This window comes from Schistocerca cancellata, chromosome 7, assembly GCF_023864275.1.
Source record: "Schistocerca cancellata isolate TAMUIC-IGC-003103 chromosome 7, iqSchCanc2.1, whole genome shotgun sequence".
Lineage (NCBI taxonomy): Eukaryota > Metazoa > Arthropoda > Insecta > Orthoptera > Acrididae > Schistocerca > Schistocerca cancellata.
This window is the reverse complement of record NC_064632.1, coordinates 601,863,860-601,886,625: the sequence shown is the minus strand read 5'-3', so window position 1 is coordinate 601,886,625 and position 22,766 is coordinate 601,863,860. Positions and strand designations below refer to the sequence as shown.

The 22,766-nt window shown below is 45.6% G+C and overlaps 1 protein-coding gene across 1 annotated transcript in view; it reads right to left on the bottom strand.

The window, feature by feature from the left end:
* Positions 1–22,106, bottom strand: part of LOC126092936 (clavesin-2) — a 51,188-nt gene extending 29,082 nt beyond the window's left edge. The window contains exons 1-3 of the mRNA XM_049908667.1: positions 22,010–22,106; positions 13,019–13,215; positions 5,863–6,200 (exon numbers count right to left, since the gene is read on the bottom strand). Coding sequence (XP_049764624.1) covers positions 5,863–6,200; positions 13,019–13,215; positions 22,010–22,106 — 632 coding nt within the window. The remainder of the gene's footprint in view (positions 1–5,862; positions 6,201–13,018; positions 13,216–22,009) is intronic.
* Positions 22,107–22,766: the final 660 nt, after the last annotated feature.

Here is a 22,766-nt window from a genome sequence, read left to right as displayed (position 1 = left end):
ACCTACCACAAAATGCAGAAATTTACAGGAAGAGTCAATGTTCTAACAATGTATTGACATTCAAGCCAGCGTGATGCTCAAGTTGACAACATCTCAAAGTAGGACTCTCATACTTTCACAAGGTTGTATGAATGTTCCATACATTGTACTCAAGTGGTAGGAGGCTTGGGAGCCTAGGTAGAACACCCGAAGCAATAAAACCACATCTTAACATCTCTGTATTTTTTATTAATGCATTCTAAAACTTTTTAGATTGACAGAGTAGATGGTCATGGTGATCAGGAAGGAGGTTGTACATTTGTAGTCAGTTAGCTATTGGGTAAGGTGTTCTTCAGCAGTGACAAGGCCAGGGGAATTTGGGATCTTAATGTAGAGGGAGGTGGCACTGACAGTGTTGTGTAAGGTGTCAAGTGGTAAAGGATCAGGAACTGTAGAGCATCAGTGGAGGGAATTGTTAGTGTCTTTTATATTGAAGATATGTTACTAGCAATAAGCTGAAGGTATTTGTCCACAATGGCAGAGTCTCTTTCTGTGGGAACGTGATATCCAACCACAATGGGACATCCTGGATGGGTGCTTTATGTATCTTTGGCTAAGTCTTTGAAGAGTTTTTATGATATTACTACATATTTCTACATGTTTTATATCTTGAACCACAGATCTTTTCTTCTTGACATTTTCCACTCATTCAATTGAAAAATCTGGGTCTGATACTCCATTTAGGTAAAACAAGTGTTGTCTCATCGTATAACTGGCTTACTATATGTATTTCTCTTAATCTGCACAAAAGGTTTACAATGTTCTTAATTTTATGAAACAAGTAAAATCACATATAAACTTGTTAATTGGCGCAAAGACAGAATAGCTAACCAGTGTCTATTCCCTGAACATGCAACACAGTGGGCATGTAGTGCGCTGACGACGAAGTTGAGGAAGGTAGCGAGGGGCTGGATGTGAGTGGAAACTTGGGGTAAGTGGGGAGGGATGCCACAGTATGATCCAGCTGCAGTACTGTACATGCTAGTGGAAGACTGAGCACAAAAGAAGATGAACTGAACAACAGAATTTAAGTAAAATGAGATGAAAGACCCCACGAACTGTGGATTTTGCCGTTGGTGGGAAGGCTTGCATGCCTCAGTGATACAGAGAGTAGTAATGTAGGTGCAACCGTGATGGAGGGGTATCTGTTGAGAGGTCAGACAAATGTGTGGTTCTGGAAGAGGGGCAGCAGCCTTTCCAGTAGTTGCAGGGGCAATGGTCTGGATGATTGACTGATATGCCCTTGTAACATTAACCAAAACAGCCTTGCTGTGCTGGTAATGTGAGCAGCTGAAAGCAAGGGGAAACTGCAGCCATAATTTTTGCCAAGGGCATGCAGCTTTACAGTATGTTTAAATGATGGTGGCGTCCTCTTGGTACAACTTTCTGGAGGTCAAATAATGCCCCATTTGGATCTCCAAATGCGACTACTCAGGAGGATGTTGTTGTCAGGAGAAATAAGACTGACATTCTACGGATAGGAGCGAGGAATGTCAGATGTATTAATCCGGCAGGTTGGATAAAAAATTTAAAAAGGGAAATGGATAGGTTAAAGTTAGGCATAGTGAGAATTAGTGAAGTTCAGTGGCACGAGTAACATTCTATGAATCGGAGTGAGGAATGTCAGATCTATTAATCCGGCAGGTTGGATAGAAAATTTAAAAAGGGAAATGGATAGGTTAGAGATAGGCATAGCGAGAATTAGTGAAGTTTGGTGGCAGGAATAACAAGTCTTCTGGTCGGGTGAATACAAAATCAAATAGGGATAATACAGTAGTAGGTTCAGTAATGAATAAAAAAAATAGGAGCTTGGGTAAGCTACTATGAACAGCACAGTGAACACATTATTATAGCCATGGTAGACACGAAGCCCATGCCTACCACAGTAGTACAAATTTACATGCCAACTAGATCAGATGATGAAGAGACTGAAGAAATGTATGATGTGATAAAAGAAATTATTCAGATAGTGAAGGAAGACGAAAATTTAATAGTCATGGGTGACTGGAATTGGATAGTAGGAGAAGGGAGAGAAGGAAACATAGTAGGTGAATATGGATTGGGGCTAAGAAATGAAAGAGGAAGCCACCTGGTAGAATTTTGCACAGAGCATAATTTAATCATAGCTAACACTTGGTTCAAGAATCATGAAAGAAGGTTGTATACATGGAAGAAGCCTGGAGATACTGACAGGTTTCAGATAGATTATATAATGGTAAGACAGTGATTTAGGAACCAGGTTTTAAATTGTAAGACATTTCCAGGGGCAGATGTGGACTCTGACCACAATCTATTGGTTATGAACTGTAGATTAAAACTGAAGAAACTGCAAAAAGGTGGGAATTTAAGGAGATGGAACCTGGATAAACTGAAAGAACCAGAGGTTGTACAGAGTTTCAGGGAGAGCATAAGGGAACAATTGACAGGAATGGGGGAAAGAAATACAGTAGAAGAGGAATGGGTAGCTTTGAGGGATGCAGTAGTGAAGGCAGCAGAGGATCAAGTAGGTAAAAAGACGAGGGCTAGTAGAAATCCTTGGGTGACAGAAGAAATACTGAATGTAATTGATGAAAGGAGAAAATATAAAAATGCAGTTAGTGAATAAGGCAAAAAGGAATACAAACGTCTCAAAAATGAGATCGTCAGGAAGTGCAAAATGGCTAAGCAGGCATGGCTAGAGGACATATGTAAGGATGTAGAGGCATATATCACCAGGGGTAGGACAGATGCTAACTACAGCAAAATTAAAGAGAACTTTGGAGAAAAGAGAACTGCCTGTATGAATATCAAGAGCTCATGTGGAAAACCGGTTCTAAGCAAAGAAGAGAAAGCAGAAATGTGGAAGGAGTATATAGAGGCAATGTACTTGGTAATATTATAGAAGTGAAAGAGGACATACATGAAAATGAAATGGGAGATATGATACTGCGTGAAGAATTTGACAGAGCACTGAAAGATTCAAGTCGAAACAAGGACCCAGGAGTAGACAACATTCCTTTAGAACTACTGATAATCCTGGGAGAGTCAGCCATGACAAAACTCTGCCATCTTGTGAGCAAGATGTATGAGAGGCGAAATTCCCTCAGACTTCAAGAAGAATATAATAAATCCAATCCCAAAGAAAGCAGGTGTTGACAGGTGTGAAAATTACCAAAATATCAGTTTGATAAGTCACGGCTGCAAAATACTAATGCGAATTCTTTACAGGTCAATGGAAAAACTGTTGGAAGCAGACCTCAGGGAAGATGAGTTTGGATTCCGTAAAAATGTTGGAACACGCGAGGCTATACTGACCCTATGAGTTAGCTTAGAAAATAGATTAAGGAAAGGCAAATCTACATTTCTAGCATTTGTAGTAAAGAAAGCTTTTGAAAATGTTGATATTTCTACATTTCTAGCATTTGTAGACTTAAAGAAAGCTTTGGACAATGTTGACTAGAATATTCCCTTTCAAATTCTAAAGGTGGCAGGTCAAATACAGGGAGAGAAAGGCTATTTACACTTTGTACAGAAACCAGATGCAGTTATAAGAGTCAAGGGGCATGAAAGGGAAGCAGTGGTTGAGAAGGGGGTAGTCTATCCCAGATGTTATTCAATCTGGTATTGAGCAAGCAGTAAAGAAAACAAAAGAAAAATTTGGAGTAGGAATTAAAATCCATGATGAAGAAATAAAAGCTTTGAGGTTTGCCGATGATATTGTAAATCTGTCAGAGGCAGCAAAGAATCTGGAAGAGCAGCTGAACAGAATGGACAGTGTGTGGAAAGGAGGATATAAGATGAACGTCAACTAAAGCAAAATGAGGATAATGGCATGTAGTCAAATTTAATCAAGTAATGCAGAGGGAATCAGATTAGGAAATGAGACACTTAAAGTAGTAAATGAGGTTTGCTATTTGGGGAGCAAAATAACTGATGATGGTCGAAGTATAGGGGATACAAAATATAGACTGCCTATGGTAAGGAAAGTGTATGTGAAGAAGAGAAATTTGTTAACATCAAGTATTGATTTAAGTGTCTGGAGGCCTTTTCTAAAAGTATTTGTGTGGAGTGTAGCCATGTATGGAAGTGAAACATGCATGATAAATAGTTTAGACAAGAAGAGAATAGAAGCTATCAAAATGTGGTGCTACAGAAGAATGCTGAAGATTAGATGAGTAGAACACGTACCTAATGTTCCAATGTGTATGAAGTCTTATGGGACTTAACTGCTAAGGTCATTAGTCCCTACGTAACCAATGAGGAGGTACTGCATAGAATTGGTGAGAAGAGAAGTTTGTGGCACAACTTGACTAGAAGAAGGAATCGGTTGGTAGGACACAGTCTGAGGCATGAAAGGGTCACCAATTTAGTATTGAAGGGGAGCGTGGAGGGTAAAAATTGTAGAGGGAGACCTAGGGATGAATACACTAAGCAGATTCAGAAGGATGTAGGTTGCAGTAGTTACTTGGAGATGAACAAGCTTGCACAAGATAGAGTAGCAGGGAGAGCTGCATCAAACCAGTCTCTGCACTGAGGACCACAACAACAAACAAGATAAAAGAGACAAGCAAGTGAGAAGAGAATATGGGAAAAAATGGGTGACCATCGTGTATTGTGAAGGTAGAAATATAAGCGAAAAGGATCTTCCCAATCAGCACCAGCTTTTCTGCTCTCTAGAGGTGGAGGCTCAACAATTTTCTGTAGCTGGAGAAGTCATATTTGACTTGATCTTCAATATCTAGGGGATATCAATAAAAAAGTTGTGATTTTGCTTCATGACAATATGAGGTTGCAGAATACTAAAGCAATACAGGATGCTCTGTGTTCTTTTGAATGGCAGGTGTTGGATTGCTGCCTTACAGTCCATAATTATCACCTCGTGATTATCACATATTGGTTCCTCAGAGGGTGGCATACAGGTTGGCATTTCTCCTGTGATTGTGTAGTGTGGAGGATTGGGTCCATCAGCCTTCATCTTTTGTGAAAAGTTCTACAAAACTTGAGTTGTGTTTGGACAGTTCCCTGAGCAATGGAGGTGATCATTTGCACACTCTCTTGAAGCCTCAATATTATAACATTATTCATCTCAGTTGCTGTAGCATTTGTTTCTGAGTGAAGCATCTGTATTGCCTCAAACTTGACCCCTGTATCTTCTGAAATGGTCAGTCTGGCACTGGTACTGTGCTTTCCAATCTAAAATCCTATTAAATAGCATCAGGACAATCACTAAGTTTAAACTTCTTTTCTCTGGTTTTTCCTTTGCTTTTGTCTCACCTCTGCACGGGATCAGCACGGTTACTATTGGATTTGGCATAGTTAATTAATGCATGGCCAGAGGCCCTCACTGTCACCACCCCATTACCCCCACCCCTGGGAGGAATACATGTAGGAGTGTGCAAACATTTTCCCAATCTTTGCAAATCGTGTAACTGAAGCTCAGTACTTGGATACCGGCCTGGCATTCACCTAGTCAAATGTGGACAGTCACCTAGAAACCACATCGAGGCCGGCCATCACACCGGCCCTCGTCGTTAATTTGCCAGGCAGATTCGATTCGGGGCTGGTGCACCTGCAGTAAGCTAACGTGCTCAGCTTTCTGGGCAGGTACAGCCACCGAGTTTAGTGTCCAGTTTAACAAAAGAGATGGAAAGTGAGATGTCGGCCCACAGTCTGGAGGTGTGAGATTCTCACGCACTTGCCAGACAAATTCCGGTGACTGATGCAGGTCCCATTAGTAAAGCTTAAATGGCAACCTCCACATCACCACCTTACTGTTTGTTACAGTCCTCAGCAGCCCGATACACCTATCATTGCTAACACCAGAGAGAAGCTCGCCACACTCACCCACTGTCGAGTATGTCGGAGAGGTCGGGGTCGTCGACGTCGAGCCCGCGGAACCAGTGCGGGTAGAGCTGGCGCACGGTGAGGTAGCGCTCGAGCATGTCCTGAGCGAGTGGCACACTGAACTTCTTGGTGCGCAAGAAGCGCAATAGGAAGGGAGTATCGGTACGGCAGCGGCGGATGGCCGGATGCGTGCGAAGCCAGGCGCGCATCTGCTGCAGGCCGTGGGCCCGCACTGACGCGTCCTCTCGCAGCTCGCGTGCCGCCTCCTCCTGCAGCGCTGCTGGCAGAGCCACCTCGTCCTCCTCCTCAGCTTTCACACCGCAGTCTCCGTGGCCCATCTGCACCAAAGTTTCGAGTCAGTGAACTAAGACCTACTTTTATGTATTGTGTTCCATTCATTCACATATTCATTCACTCATCGTGTTCTGTACGACCGATCCAGAAGGTGCACCTTCAGGGATGTGCAGTGAGCCAAAGTATATGTTAACACATTACAAAGACAACATAGAAACTGAAAGTGTATGCTGTATGAACAATAAGCTGTCACTATGCTGATTAATGCTATTCGTGCTTAAGGCAATGAAATTTAATCAAGTAAATCAGTAAAGACAGCATCCAGAGCCGAATGTTTAGTGTCACTGCTGTCAGTGTGGAAGGGTCAGGGTTTGATTCCTGATACCTCATATTCCTGATACATCCTCAGAATTGTTCTGGAGGTTACAAGGTCTGGAATGGGTTCTATGTAGCCCTTGAAAGATCAAATCAGGAGATGCTCAAATAGTGAAGTAGTGACATTGTCAGGATTTGTCTACAGGCACTAAGGGCTGGAAGGATCGGCAATACACTGATCGCATATCACACGAACATAGCTCACTGTTCGTAGTGCCTTGTAAGCAGCAGTTGCCCACTGGAAACACACCTAAGGCCTATTCTGTGACTGGTGTATCATTTTAATAAATTAATAAGGAAGATGCTACTTTGAAAAAGCTAATGGCCCTTCAAACACCGAGTCATATCGATAGTACATTACTTGTCATATAGCAGGCTTTGTAGTCAGACCAGTTAAAGTGTGGATATATAATTTGAAGAGAAGATTGCTTCGGCTGTAAGTCCTTTATTTGTGAGAATGACCAGTTTTGCAGCATTTCAGCAGCAGGTGCAATAAAATCAAGTCATGTTCCAATTCAGAAAAGAGGATGGGATGACTCTGTATTAATATACAGCTTTTTTTTTTTTTTTTTTTTCTTTGAGCATCCGCTGCTTATCAAAAAATTGCTGACTATGCCATCCCATTCTCTTTCCTCAACAGGAACATGACTTGATTTTATTGCACCTGATGATGAGGCTGAAATGCTGTGAAACTAGTCTTGCCTGTAAATAAAGACCTTACAACTGAAATGGTCTTACCTACAAAACAAAACTTGTCATACAGCTTTAGAGTCACTTGGTGTGGATTAAGTACAACCCTAAATCCAGAGTTTTAATCACCTGCAATGCTGGTTACTTCAGAGGCCCAGAGTAACTTAACATTTAGTGCAATAGAGGAGAGGCTGCACTCCTGCATGTGTCTCTTATACATTATTTTATGACATTTTAACTGAGCACCACAACTCTACAGTTAGATTTATGGTTGAGTCTAAACAGAGAGACTCCACTGATTGCTCTGTTGTTTTCCCTGATTATGTCATCACGATCCAACTACCTCAAGACTTTACTGCCTCCAGTAGCGAATTACACACAATCTTGTGGGCACTGGAACAGATGAAATGTGTTTTGAGTACTACATTCCTCGTCTGTTATGACTTCCTGAGGGCCTAATGCGCCAAGAAAAACACCTATTAGCGTTTTTATTTTATTATTTTTATTTACATTTTCTAACCAGAATATACGATACTTAATTTATTTTAGAGGTTTCATATTCATAATTCCAAGTTATCGCAACAAATATACAAATTTTTAAAAGCAACAAGTATTATTTTTATTTACTCAAATCTTTTCTTTGAGTTTTATTATCTTCGTATTGTATTACCTTTGTCTTGGCGGCGGGTTTTTTGTTGGTGGTAATGTAATTTTGTGGGTAGCAACTAACAGCGAGTTAAGTGGATGCACAATTCCTACACAAGTGGCGTTGGAATATCTCCTGCGAAGCTATAACTACACTTTTTTGCGTAACGGGACAATAATGTGCTTCCGTAAATCAGAGGAGGTTATACCTGATAACACTCATAGGTAAGTACAAAATTTTAACCAGCTCTAAATTGCTTAAGATGTACCCTCTGGTCTTCTGTTTAAATTTAATGTTTCACCGGAGCATAACCTATCAGGTCGCGAGGTAGACTGTTCAAATCACGGTACAGACAGGCAGACTTAGAGTTTCCGTGATTTTCCTAAAAAAACTTAAGGCAAATGTCGGGATGACTTCTCAGAAAGGGACAAGGCGCTTTCTCGTGCCAACTCGATGTTGTTCTCCATCCCTGATGGACTCGCTGTTGATGGGACGTGAAACCCTGACCTTCCTTCCTTTGTTTCTCGAGGCTCACTTAATGAAGTCAGAGCCCAATTTGCCTGCTTGCGTGGTCAGGCGGACGTTTGACCTGTAGGAGCCGTTCGCCTGATGGCTCAGCTGTGTGGGGAAACAGCAGTTGGCAGGGGTGACGCTTCTTCAGTGTGCTTCACACTTGCGCAAACGTTTGCTACGCTCCCCGTGCCACCAGCCCCTCCAACCAGCCCTCACCCTCGCCCTCCCAAACCTCATTTCACCCGACTTCGAGGGTCCCCTCTCATACTATTTCATTACCAACTTCACCGTAAGTATTTGAGGCCAGAGGCAATTCAACACGCTAAAATTGGATCAGAAATGGAAGGAATCAACTGCGAACCGATTTCAGTGAGGACTGGCACTGAAACTTCCTGGCAGATTAAAACTGTGTGCAGGACCGAGACTCGAACTCAGGACCTTTGCCTTTCGCGGGCAAGTGCTCTACCATCAGAGCTACCCAAGCACGACTCACGCCCCGTCCTCACAGCTTTACTTCTGCCAATACCTCGCCTCCTACCTTCCAAACTTTACAGAAGCTCTCCCGCGAACCTTGCAGAACTAGCACTCCTGAAAGAAAGGATATTGCGGAGACATGGCTTAGCCACAGCCTGGGGGATGTTTCCAGAATGAGATTTTCACTCTGCAGCGGAGTGTGCGCTGATATGAAACCTCCTGGCAGGCTAAAACTGTGTGCCGGACCGAGACTCGAACTCGGGTCCTTTGCCTTTCGCGGGCCAGTGCTCTACCATTTGAGCTACCCAAGCACGACTCACGCCCCGTCCTCGAGGACTGGCACTGTTTTAAGCATTTGGTCTTCTTTTCTTTTCTGTAGAAAAGAAAGTTAGTCACAAAGCATGTGTCGAAACCATATTTGAATAGTTTCTCTAATCCGGTTCAGCTCCTGTGGAGGTGGTTCCATGGTACTAGTATTTTATCAGCATTAATATGTACTATGAATTGCATCTTTTTGGGTTAAAATGTTTGCCGGCCGCTGTGGACGAGCGGTTCTAGGCGCTTCAGTCTGGAACCGCGCGACTGCTATGGTCGCAGGTTCGAATCCTGACTCGGGCATGGATGAGTGTGATGTCCTTAGGTTAGTTAGGTTTAAGTAGTTCTACGTTCTACGGGACTGATGACCTCAGATGTTAAGTCCCATAGTGCTCAGAGCCATTTGAACCATTTGGTTAAAAAAACTTTATTTACGTCAAATTACTAACGGTTGAAATTTCACTACAAAATCAGGTATTTGCTTTGTAGAAAGCTGACTTTATTATGTAGACACTATAACGTGGCAGACCAGACGATAAAAGCATTCAACAAAATTTGTTACGTGAGCTTCTAGTGTTTGGTGTTTCAAGTTCCACAGTACCCAAGATTTATTTCGTGTACACAGAAAGCGGGAAAACATCGTCTGATAAGTCGCAATGCGGACGAAAGTGTGTTGACTGATCGTGAAGGACGGTTATTGAAGAAGACAAAACTAAGACGACAACAGGTGCAAAAGTCACTGCAGGACAGAATGTCGTACTCGCGAATCCTGTCAGCAACAAAACAACGTAGGCTGCAATTACAGGGCATGCTGAAATTTCGAAACCACACATCTGTGAGGCAAACGCCCGCAACGGCAAAACGTGGACCATAAAACTTGGTCTCAGTGGAGCGATGAAAGGAAGTCGCCCGGTCGGATGAGTCTTGTTGCACACTGTTTCTAATTTCTGGCCGATTTTACACCGAAAGTTTGAAACACGACTGGAGTTCGGAGCTGACTCGGGCAGCCATACCGTGGTATGCTACGCCACCCAGCCTTACTCTGCGATCTTGCATTGCTGCCAAGCATTATGCGACCATTTTGGCTGATCAGGTCCATCCCATGTTACAATGCTTGTTCCTCAATGCTGATGCTCTGTCCCTGTCCACACAAGTGGTAGCGGCCGTGACTGCTTTGTAACCAGATCTCAATATTGGGTGAGCCTTTGTGGTCTACCTCGGAGAAAATTTTGTGGTGGTAAGTTCCTATGGAACCAAACTGCTGAGATCATCGGTTCGTAGGCTTACACGCTACTTAATCTACAAGGTGTACGACTTTGCTTCCGCCGTTTGCCGATAAGTGGCGGCAACGGCAAGTAGCGGTCCAAAGAAACAGATCGCAGCCTTCAGGCAGTTAGCTTGGACCTCGTTCAACCGCATTCAAACATTAGTCGATTTGTGTCGCATCGTAAAGATTGTTCTTGATCGAAAATGTCAGTTTACGAGACTAATTCTCGTCATTTGCGGTGGGTGTTACTGTTTTGAAGAAAACGGGATGAGTCTCATCTATTGTGCTCAAGTACGTGTGGCAAGGACGCCATTGGTGAAAGGACGTGTCGCGAGTGGTTTCAACGCTTCAAGAACGGTGATTTTAACGTCGTAGACCGGCACACTGGTGGAAGAGAGAATATTTTCGAAGATGCAGAATTGGAGACGTTGCTGAGTAGCGTCAAACTCAAGAAGTATTGGCACGATTAGTGAGAGTGACATAGCAAGCCATTTCAAAACGTATCAAGACTATGGGCATGATTGAGAAAGAAGGAACTTGGGTCCCGTGTGACCTGAAACGAAGAGACGTTGAACGGCGTTTGTGTGTTTGTGAACAGTTGCTTCAGAGACAAAAACGGAAGAGATTTCTACATCGCACTGTTCCCGTGGGCGAAAAATGGGATCATAGTGATAACCTTAACAGCAAAAAATCATGGGGATATCCCGGCCATGCTTCCACGTCGACGGCCAAACCGAATATTCACGGCTCCAAGATCATGCTCTGCATTTGGTGGGACCATCTCGGCGTCGTGTACTATGAGGTGTTAAAAACCAAGTGAAACAATCACAGGTGCTCGTTATCGAACGCAATCAATGCGTCTGAGCAGAGCATTAAAAGACAAACGGCCGCAATACAGCGAGAGGCACGATAAAAGTGATTTTTCAGCACGACAACGCTCGAGCCCACTTTGCGAAAGAGGCCAAAACGTACTTGGAAACATTAAAATGGGAAGTCCTACCCCGCCCGCCGTATTCTCGAGACATTTCTCCCTCTGACTGTCACCTGTTTAGATCAATTGCGCCTGGCCTGGCTGACCAACACTTCCGATCACACGAAGAAGTCACAAATTGTATCGATTCGTGGATCGCTTTAAAAGATGAACCACTTTTTTGCACGCGGGATTCGTACACTGCCCGAAAGATGGGAGAAAGTAGTGGCCAGCGATGGGAAATACTTTGAATTATACATGTGTAACCAATTTGTTTCATTAAAGCCTCCAATGTTCTGGAAAAAAGGCGGAAGCAAAGTTGTTCACCTTGTAACTTAAACTAACTTACGCTGAAGACAACACACACACACACGCACACACACACACACACACACACACACACACACACACACACACAGACACAAGCCCGAGGGAGGACTCAAATTTCCAACGAGGGGAGCCACGCGAACCGTGGCAAGGCGCCTGAGAGAACCGTAAGTGATCGCTATCCACCTCCATCATCGTCACTCGACTATTTTGCAGAAAGAATGGTATAAGATTCCCTTGAAAGGTGTACAGGAGCTGCGTTTAGTCATTCCAAGACAACTGCAAATCTCTTTTGAATGACAACTGTTGTGTCTAGACAAGACAGTCTAGACACAGGGTGAGGTTACCGAAAGGGCACGCGTCAACTCACGCCGACTGGCGTGAAGTCTGGAACAGGATAAGTTGTGAATGCTATAGAGAAAAGTATGCAGCTTATGTTATACTTAACTTTTATTCCATCATTGTGGTACATGGCTATTGACGATACAAATTAGACTCTCTCCAGATAGGGTTAATGGCGCCTTGCTAGGTCGTAGTCATGGACTTAGCTGAAGGCTATTCTAACTGTCTCTCGGCAAATGAGAGAAAGGCTTCGTCAGTGTAGTCGCTAGCAAAGTCGTCGTACAACTGGGGCGAGTGCTAGTCCGTCTTTCTAGACCTGCCATGTGGTGGCGCTAGGTCTGCAATGACTGACAGTGGCGACACGCGGGTCCGACATGTACAAATGGACCGCGGCCGATTTAAAGCTACCACCTAGCAAGTGTGGTGTCTGGCGGTGACACCACAACAACAGTTTTGCTACAGGTCTTCGAGATGATAATGTTTATGTTTTTGGTGTTTTCATATTTTTGTCCACCCCCGATAGAATAGCATTGCGCTGCAGACCACAGAACCTTGCCTCTCATGGGTAACTTTGGAGTATGTTCTGTCAGGTTTAGACAGTAGGAGAGACGCGCTGGTGGAACTGAAGCCCTGAGGTCGGGTGGTAAGTCGCACCTGGGGCCCTATTTTGCTCCTTCCATCTTTCCGACATTTTCCCGATCGGCTCGGTATGCGAGTGCACCGAACGGTCTTGTTTTCGAAAGAGAGCCCCAATATTATTCAGTACGCATTTATGCCCAAGTCCCAGCGAACTAAGTTACTTGGCAGGGACGGTAACTACGTCGAAAAGCAAGTGCGCCCTCTTTTGCCCGTCCGAAAAGTTTCCACTTTCGCGAAGAGGGCAGCCGTGGAGAAGAAAGCGCCGTGCCGGCAGCGGTGTGTGTCGCCGCCGCCGTCCACTCACGCTGCGAGCACTTTCTCCGTCCCACCACCCAGACACAGGTTCCGCAGACTGGTGGCCGATGCTCGCCTTCCTGGCGCCAACGGAGGAGCTGCACGCGGTGCTCGCCAGTGGCCACGAGCCGCGGCCGAGTGGGCAGGGCCCCAGCGTTCCGAGCTGCGCTGCTGCTCCAGTTGGGAGGACGGGCAGTCGCTGACTCCCTACACCGTGGAGCCGCCTTGGCGCACCCAGTTTGTCAACAACGGTCGCCGGTTTGAGATAGTTCTGCAACCGCTCAGATTATATGGAATTGTATCGTATTTCCTGAAGAAGGAATTAGGGACTAGCTGAGCATTTGTGATAATGAGCGTGGCAAACCGGCTAAAAACCGTACTGGCACTGGTCGGTGATCCAGCCCAGCTGTAGTAAAGAGTCAAACAGGTCGTTCATTTTCTTTGTAGTACAGTAGCGGCGGGCATTAGTGTTCTACTCAAACGGCTGTGGACTGTTTGCTGCGCACGCACACAGACACACACACACACACACACACACACACACACACACACACACACGCACACACAAAATCTCTGCAATGTCGCATTTATCCGTCCTGTATCGGCGCATAAACACGACATTGCAGTGCCTATGCTATTCTGAATTATTCTGTAGCAATTCACAATAACACAGGCATCGCAATATCGTATTTATCCGCCGACAACGGGCAACCGACTTTCAAGTAAAACGTCTCGCCTGTACGGGAATAAACATAGTGGATGTACGAGCACAAACTGAAGACGCGTTGTTGACGACTTACGAACGTGTGGATCTGGTTTGAGAGCCGTTCGCGGACAGCCAAATCACAACGCGACCGCTCGCGATGAGCGGGAGTTCAGGGTTCAGTCCCGGCCCGCCACGGATTTTCACTGTCGTCACTCCATTCTACAGCCGACGGTTGTCCATATTCGCAATTGAGAATACATTTAATGAATTCTGTTCTCTTATTTACGATGAATCCTCAGCCGCCTACAAAACACGTTTGTTGTATGTGCACTACACAGCCACAGAATACAGCGAAGTAAAACGAATAAATAAAAAAACCTTCCCTTCTGCTCCCTCCTCAGAGTTTCGCGCTCTTTCTGTGGTGCCCCTATTTGACCAGACCGACACCAGACCTTACTGACGCAGTCAAAGTCCAGCGCCAAGCGTGCCGTCACAGGCCGTTCTCAGGTAGAAGTAGAGCGCCAGCACTTACGAGTACTGGCCGTGTTCTGAGCAGCTTGACACGCCTCTCAGCCAGTTAACTAGTGCCACGGCGGATTATCACATCTTAATTGCAAAAATAACGAAATTATCCGTAGTTATCCATACTAATGTGAAACACACACACTTACACACACCACTACCACGTCCCATTGATAGCTTCCGAGGCCTACGAGAAAGTCAGGCCGCGGCTTATACGTCAAGATTCAAGAAGGTAGCCCTGAGCTCGCTCGCGCGCTCAACTCGGCAGACAAAATGCGTTTCTGCACCTGTTAACTCGTAACTAGGTGTGTATGTACAAATGAGAATTACGAAAATGAGTTTTGCTATTTGGGGAGCAAAATAACTGATGATGGCCGAAGTAGAGAGGATATAAAATGAAGACTGGCAATGGCAAGGAAAGCCTTTCTGAAGAAGACAAATTTGTTAACGTCGAGTATAGATTTAAGTGTCAGGATGTCGTTCCTCAAAGTATTTGTATGGAGTGTAGCCTTGTGTGGAAGTGGACGATAAATAATTTGGACAAGAAGAGAATAGAAGCTTTCGAAATGTGGTGCTACAGAAGAGTGCTGGAGATTAGATGGGTAGATCACATAACTAATGAGAAGGTATTGAATAGCAGATTGATGCCGTATTCCTGGACTTCAGGAAGGCATTTGATACGGTTCCGCACTTACGTTTAGTGAAAAAAATACGAGCTTACGGAATATCGGACCAGGTTTGTGATTGGATTCAGGATTTCCTAGAAGAAAGAACACAACATGTCATTCTTAACGGTTCAAAATCTGCAGATGTAGAGGTAATTTCGGGAGTACCGCAAGGAAGCGTGATAGGACCTTTATTGTTTACAATATACATAAATGACTTAGTTGACAACATCAGTAGCTCCGTGAGGCTATTTGCAGATGACACGGTTGTCTACAAGAAAGTAGCAACATCAGAAGACTCGTACGTACTCCAGGAAGACCTGAAGAGGATTAATGCATGGTGCGACAGCTGGCAGCTTTCCCTAAACGTAGATAAATGTAATATAATGCGCATACATAGGGGCAGAAATCCATTCCAGTACGATTATGCCATAGGTGGTAAATCATTGGAAGCGGTAACGACCGTAAAATACTTAGGAGTTACTATCCGGAGCGATCTGAAGTGGAATGATCACATAAAACAAATAGTAGGAAAAGCAGGCGCCAGGTTGAGATTCATAGGAAGAATTCTAAGAAAATGTGACTCATCGACGAAAGAAGTAGCTTACAAAACGCTTGTTCGTCCGATTCTTGAGTATTGCTCATCAGTATGGGACCCTTACCAGGTTGGATTAATAGAAGAGATAGACATGATCCAGCGAAAAGCAGCGCGATTCGTCATGGGGACATTTAGTCAGCGCGAGAGCGTTACGGAGATGCTGAACAAGCTCCAGTGGCGGACACTTCAAGAAAGGCGTTACGCAATACGGAGAGGTTTATTATCGAAATTACGAGAGAGCACATTCCGGGAAGAGATGGGCAACATATTACTACCGCCCACATATATCTCGCGTAATGATCACAACGAAAAGATCCGAGAAATTAGAGCAAATACGGAGACTTACAAGCAGTCGTTCTTCCCACGCACAATTCGTGAATGGAACAGGGAAGGGGGGATCAGATAGTGGTACAATAAGTACCCTCCGCCACACACCGTAAGGTGGCTCGCGGAGTATAGATGTAGATGTAGATGAATAGAATTGGAGAGAAGAGAAATTTCTGGCACAACTCGACTAGAAGGAGGGATCGGTTGGTAGAAGATATTCTGAGGCATCAATTAGTATGTAGTATTGGAGGGCAGCGTGGAAGGTAAAAATCGTAGAGGGAGACCAAGAGATGAATACACTGAACAGATTCAGAAGGATGTAGGTTGCAGTAGGTACTGGGAGATGAAGAAGCTTGCACAGCATAGAGTAGCATGGAGAGCTGCATGAAACCAGTCTCTGGACTGAAGACCACAACAACAGCAACTGGAATCCGCTATTGTGGAGTCTTACTGTTGTTCGTCCTACCATGATCGGAAGTTCATAGGCTTAGTAATAATTTCTTACGGCTGTACTGGCGTGCAATAAAATTAAAACTAATGATTATCAGTTGGATAAGGCAGAATTTCTTCTATGAAACGAGGACTATTAACCAGAAGAGACTAAATGCTGTAAACAAGCTATTGTAACATTTCTATCGAGTATTGATCTTAAATTGAATTTTGTTGTAGTATTGTTAATCAGTAAGACTACATAATAGCAGATTCCAGTGCAAAATGCAATTCTCGTTAGTGCGTACACACCCAGCTGCGAGTTAACGGGTTCAGAAACGCATGTTGTCTGCTGAGCGGAGCGAGTTCAGACCCACCTCCGTGACGTACCAGCCCGTCTTCCTCGTGCAGCTCGACAGCTTCGCAGTGAAGTCAGTGATATCAGAGTCCGACACATACAGTCACGACATTGCTCCTTGTGTTCGTTACACACAGCGGCAGTAGCGCTGCAAGGGGACAGTGAGCTACGCTTTTGAACACAAAACCGGATGACCGGGAACAGTGTCATTTATATGGATTTGTAACACAGTTTTTACAAAACAGAGCGTATGTAGTGAAGCGAATAGCGGGAATAAGAAAGACTCGTAGACGGATGCAACAGTACATTACACAGTTGTTTATTTACGAATCTCTTCTAACCTGCAAACATGTATTGAAGACTGTCGTTCTCCTTTAAGTACAAAAAATGGCCATTAAACAGTACAACACTCGTGCTTTTGCTGAAAGGCATCGTACATTTACAGAGCAACGTGAAGTTTCATTCGGTACACTTCCAGCCAAAGCAGTGACCGTGGAACGTAGCAGACTCGTAAGGACTGCAATACCTACATTATTGAATCTACCAAATACACTGAGACGAGTAAAAAACGACGAACCTAGAAGGAAGTATCAGAGTGTGACGGAAATCGATAGACGTTATGTACAGACAAACAAATGATAACATTTTGAGGAAAATTGGATGATTTATTCAAGAGAAACAGCTTCACAAATTAAGCAAGTAATAAAGGGTTGGTCCACCTTTGGCCCTTACGCAAGCAGTTATTCGGCTTCGCATCGATTGACAGAGTTGTTGCATGTCTTCCTGAGGGATATCGTGCCAAATAGTGCCCGACTGGCGTGTTAGATGGTCAAAATTGGAGCGACCTGCCCACAATGCTTCGTGGTGTAGCAATTTTAATGGCCAGTAGTGTATGTTGCAATTGTTGTTGTAGGTTAAACGCTAATTGATTTGTTTTGTATTTGGAGGTGGTGTTTGATGTTTGTACATTCATCCCCACGGCCTACTGTTGTAACCTAGGCGGCAGGCCAAGTTAGAGTTTAGCGAGCACGAACACGAGCAATGCAAACTCTCGCAGTGTGCAGGCGGCCATTATCCTGCAGAAATGTAAGCCCAAGATGGCTTGACATCAATGTACCGCTGTGTTGTATGTGTGCCGCCGGTAACAATCACACCTGTGTGTCGGGCTGTATGGCGGGTGATACGTTGGTGTCCCACGGCTGTCCCGTGCACCTGCAGACACGTCTTCACTGGTCATCGGCGCCCAGTTCGAAGCGGGACTCATCGCCGAACACAACTGCACGCCTTCCTGTGAGATTACAGCCCGAAGAGCTGGAGACGCCCACCGTCGTCAGCCGCACGGTCCGACAACCAGGAGCGCTGGCCTGGCACGCTGTTCCGTTCCATAGCAGCACCCCTTTGGCTGCCATCCGTGCTTTTTCATTTATTTATTTTCTACATTACAATGGCCTGCCGCCTAGGTTACAACAGTAGGCCGTGGGGATGAATGTACAAACATCAAACACCACCTCCAAATACAAAACAAATCAATTAGCGTTTAACCTACAACAACAATTGCAACATACACTACTGGCCATTAAAATTGCTACACCACGAAGATGACGTGCTACAGACGTGAAATTTAACCGACAGGAAGAAGATGCTGTGATATGCAAATGATTAGCTTTACAGAGCATTCACACAAGGTTGGCGTCGGTGGCGACACCTACAACGTGCTGACATGACGAGTTTCCAACCGATTTCTCATACACAAACAGCAGCTGACCGGCGTTGCCAGGTGAAACGTTGTTGTGATGCCTCGTGTAAGGAGGAGAAATGCGTATCATCACGTTTCCGACTTTTATAAAGGTCGGATTGTAGCCTATCGCGATTGCGGTTTATCGTATCGCGACATTGCTGCTCGCGTTGGTCGAGATCCAACGACTGTTAGCAGAATATGGACTCGGTGGGTTCAGGAGGGTAATACGGAACGCCCTCGTATCGCTAGCAGTCGAGATGACAGGCATCTTATCCGCACCGCTGTAACGGATCGTGCAGCCACGTCTCGATCCCTGAGGCAACAGATGGGGACGTTTGCAAGACAACAACCATCTGCACGAACAGTTCGACGACGTTTGCTGCAGCATGGACTATCAGTTCGGAGACCGTGGCTGCGGTTACCCTAGACGCAGCATCACACACAGGGGCGCCTGCGATGGTGTATTCAACGACGAACCTGCGTGCACGAATCTCAAAACGTTATTTTTTCGGATGCATCCAGGTTCTGTTTACAGCATCATGATGGTCGCATCCGTGTTTGGCGACATCGCGGCGAACGCACATTGGAAGCGTGTATTCGTCATCGCCATACTGGCATATCACCCGGCGTGATGGTATGGGGTGCCATTGGTTACACGTCTCGGTCACCTCTTGTTCGCATTGACTGCACTTTGAACAGTGGACGTTACATTTCAGATGTGTTACGACCCGTGGCTCTACCCTTCATTCGATCCCAGCGAAACCCTACATATCAGGAGGATAATGCAGGACCGAATGTTGCAGGTCCTGTACGGGCCTTTCTGGATACAGAAAATGTTCGACTGCTGCCCTCACCAGCACATTCTCCAGATCTCTCACCAGTTGTAAACGTCTGGTCAATGGTGGGCGAGCAACTGGCTCGTCACAATACGCCAGTCACTACTCTTGATGAACTGTGGTATCGTGCTGATGCTGCATGGGCAGCTGTGCCTGTACGCGCCATCCAAGCTCTGTTTGACTCAATAACAGGGCGTATCAAGGCCGTTATTACGGCGAGAGGTGGTTCTCCTAGGTACTGATTTCTGAGGATGTATGCACCCAAACTGCGTGAAAATGTAATCACATGTCATTTCTAGTATAATATATTTGGCCAATGAATACCCGTTTATCATCTGCATTTCTTTTTGGTGTAGCAATTCTAATGGCCAGTAGTGTAAATTTAAAAAGAAGTAATGAAATCTAACTTCGATTTACTGGTAATATATTACTGCTACCAATAAGAGGAGGTGTCGCAATGAGTCGTTCTGACTGTCAGACGTTAACAACTTTGAGACCAGGGAGCGTCGCAGGTGAACGTGATGCACGTTTGCAATACCGACAGGTCTCCGTGAACCACCGTCTACTTCCTCCTTATTTCTTCCTTACAAAGACAGCCGGACGTTTTCGAGACAGATACCACTTTCAAATCTTCACAAAAATCGTGGAAAATTCGCCGGTGGAGAGAAGCGTATAGTTTCCGCGTCATCGGACTAAAACCCGTCATTAATGCAGTCAGAAGTCTTATTTACCTCTACAGTTGCTAAGTTTCTCCGTCAGTGTGGTAGGCCTGCCTACAAACACACTGATCAGCCAGAACGTTATGACCTCCGACCTGATGTTGACATAGCAACGTCACCTGGCGGAGGATGACTGCTGGTCAGACACACGCACAGTGTGTGTTGTATGAGTGGAGATGCCCACTGTGTGTAGAATGGGGAAGACGCGCGGTCTGTCTGAGTTTCACCGAGGGCAGACTGTGATGGCCCATAAGTGAATGCTACAATCAGAATTTTCAATGATTACATAAACTACAATCACCCACAATGCGACAATCTTCCAAAGAAGGAGGACCACTCGCCTTCAGCCATAAGTGAATGCTAGAATCAGAATTTATCTTACAACGTCTACGACAAGACAAAGACAAACTCCCGTGCGGAAAAAGGTAGGAACCCTCACTAGAAATCATAATCTCAGAAACAGGTATAGTACGGTAAGCTAAGATTTCCCTACTTTCAAAGGATTCCAAACCTGCTCTACCTGCATTGTTACAAGCAACGAAAGCTACAGTCAGCCATCCGTTACCCAAACTAGAGGAAGAAGAAACTTTCATTATAGAAAAATTTAACCTCGCACCACAAAATAAAGTAGGTCCGTGAATAAGAACAAATTGAGCAGTTTTAGAAACTCCCCTCGTTTCGTTCTTTTCACCCTTCCCAGAAGATGTCGAAGCACCGAGAGTGCACGTAGTTTTCGTCGTCGCCGGCGAATGCTGGTTCACAGATCACTTGTCAATGTGGACGGCACTCTTGGTGCTTCGACATCTTCTGGGAAGGGTAAAAAGAACGAAACGAGGGGAGTTTCTAAAACTGCACGAGCATTTCGGAAACTGTACGACTTTTTCTGTGTAAGAGGAGTGCCGTGCTGAATGTTTTGAACACTTGGCGAAACCAAGGTAAAACCATTTCGACACGCACGCTGGTAGAACAGGACAGGCGGCGGAACTAACACGAGACTTTAATTCTGCGCAGACTACAGGTGTGTCTGGACACACTGAGCACCGAACAGTCCTAAGGATGGGCCTCCACAGCCGGCGACCCGTGCACGTGGCCATGTCAACACCACGACGGCGACAACTACCACTGAAACGGGCGATGGCCATCGGGACTGGACTTGACGCAGTGGCAGAGCGTTGCTGCCGGCCGCTGTGGCCGAGCGGTTCTAGGCGCTTCAGTCTGGAACCGCGCGACCGCTACGGTCGCCGGTTCGAATCCTGCCTCGCGCATGGATGTGTGTGATGTCCTTAGGTTACTTAGGTTTAAGTAGTTTTAACTTCTACGGGACTGATGACCTCAGATGTTAATTCCCATGGTGCTGACAGCCGTTTGAACCAGAGCGTTGCATGGTATGATGAATCCCGGTACCTTCCTCATCACGCCGATGGGAGGAAGCGAATCCGTCGCCTTCCAGGGGAACAGCTCCTTGACACCTGTCCTGCAGGAAGCAGATGGCTCAAATGGCTCTGAGCACTATGGGACTTAACATCTGAGGTCATCAGTCCCCTAGACTTAGAACTACTTAAACCCAACCAACCTACGGACATCACACACATCCGTGCCCGAGGCAGGATTCGAACCGCTCGGTCACAGCGGCCGGCGCGAGATGGAGACAACCTGCTGGCGTCTGTATTATGCTCTGGGGAATATTCACGGGGGCATCCACTGGTCCAGTGGAACACGTGCAACGCACCACGACGACCAAGGAGTATCGTACACTGGTTGCAGACCACGTAGACCCCTTCACGATGATCACGTTTCCGGGGCAATGGTAATTTTCAGCAAGGTAATGGGCCGCGTCACAAGACCAGGCGTGTGATGGAGTGGTTCGAGGAACACAGTGTGGTGAGTTCCAGTTCATGTGCTGCCCCCGAGCTAGCCGGAACTGAACCCAATCGAGCGCATCTGGGATGTGATTGAACGTGGTGTCAGAGCTCATCGCCCTCGTCTCCGGAATTTACCAGAATTAGGTGACTTGTGTGGGCAGAAGTGGTGCCGACTCCCTGCAGCGAGCCGTCAAGGCCTCACTGCTTCCACTCGACGGCGCGTCGCCGCTGTTATCCGTGCCAGAGGTGGCCACGCCGACTATTAGCCCTGGCTGGCCACTGTGCACGCCCGGCTGGAGGCCGCCGCCGCCGCCGCCCACGCACTTTGCCTCCCGCATACTGAGCAGGCCGGCCAGCCTTCTGGAGGTACTTTATTGGCGACGACAAGGGCGACAATTTGCCCGAGGGCTATCCCGTTAAGGAGAGCGTAAGTTACCACCGGTCACGCCGGAAAACATATTCTTCCTCCGTACCTTCGACACTATTCCACCGTCCTATCGAACTGACTGATGCGCTGAAACAGCCTTCGTCTGACTCAGCCGCTCCTACACTAACGCTCTTTTCGTGCCACGCACTCTGCTTCACTCTGTCATAGCCTAAATTATACGTAATAAGAGTTACTTCCGGAGTAACGTCACAGATACTTAACGCCAGTACATAAAACTGCTCGCAACCAACCGTCCGTGTGCACATCTACCTTTTTACTCACTTTTACGTATTTGACCACTTACTCACACGCAGTGACGTTACAGGTCTTTTGGCTGACGCCTTCCGTCAGTTAATCCTGCAAAGCCCGATATGAGAGATGTATGAGATATACCATACTTTTGATACATTTTTAAACATAAAAGCATCTCAAGCAGGAAGTCAAACCACCTCAATTCTGATAAAAAATTTTACTTTTCAATTACTATTAATTTTACTAAAACATCAATAAGTTTCGTAACGCTTTGCCTGGGCAGAATCCAGTTTTAGTTTCGTCATCCTCTGACGAAACG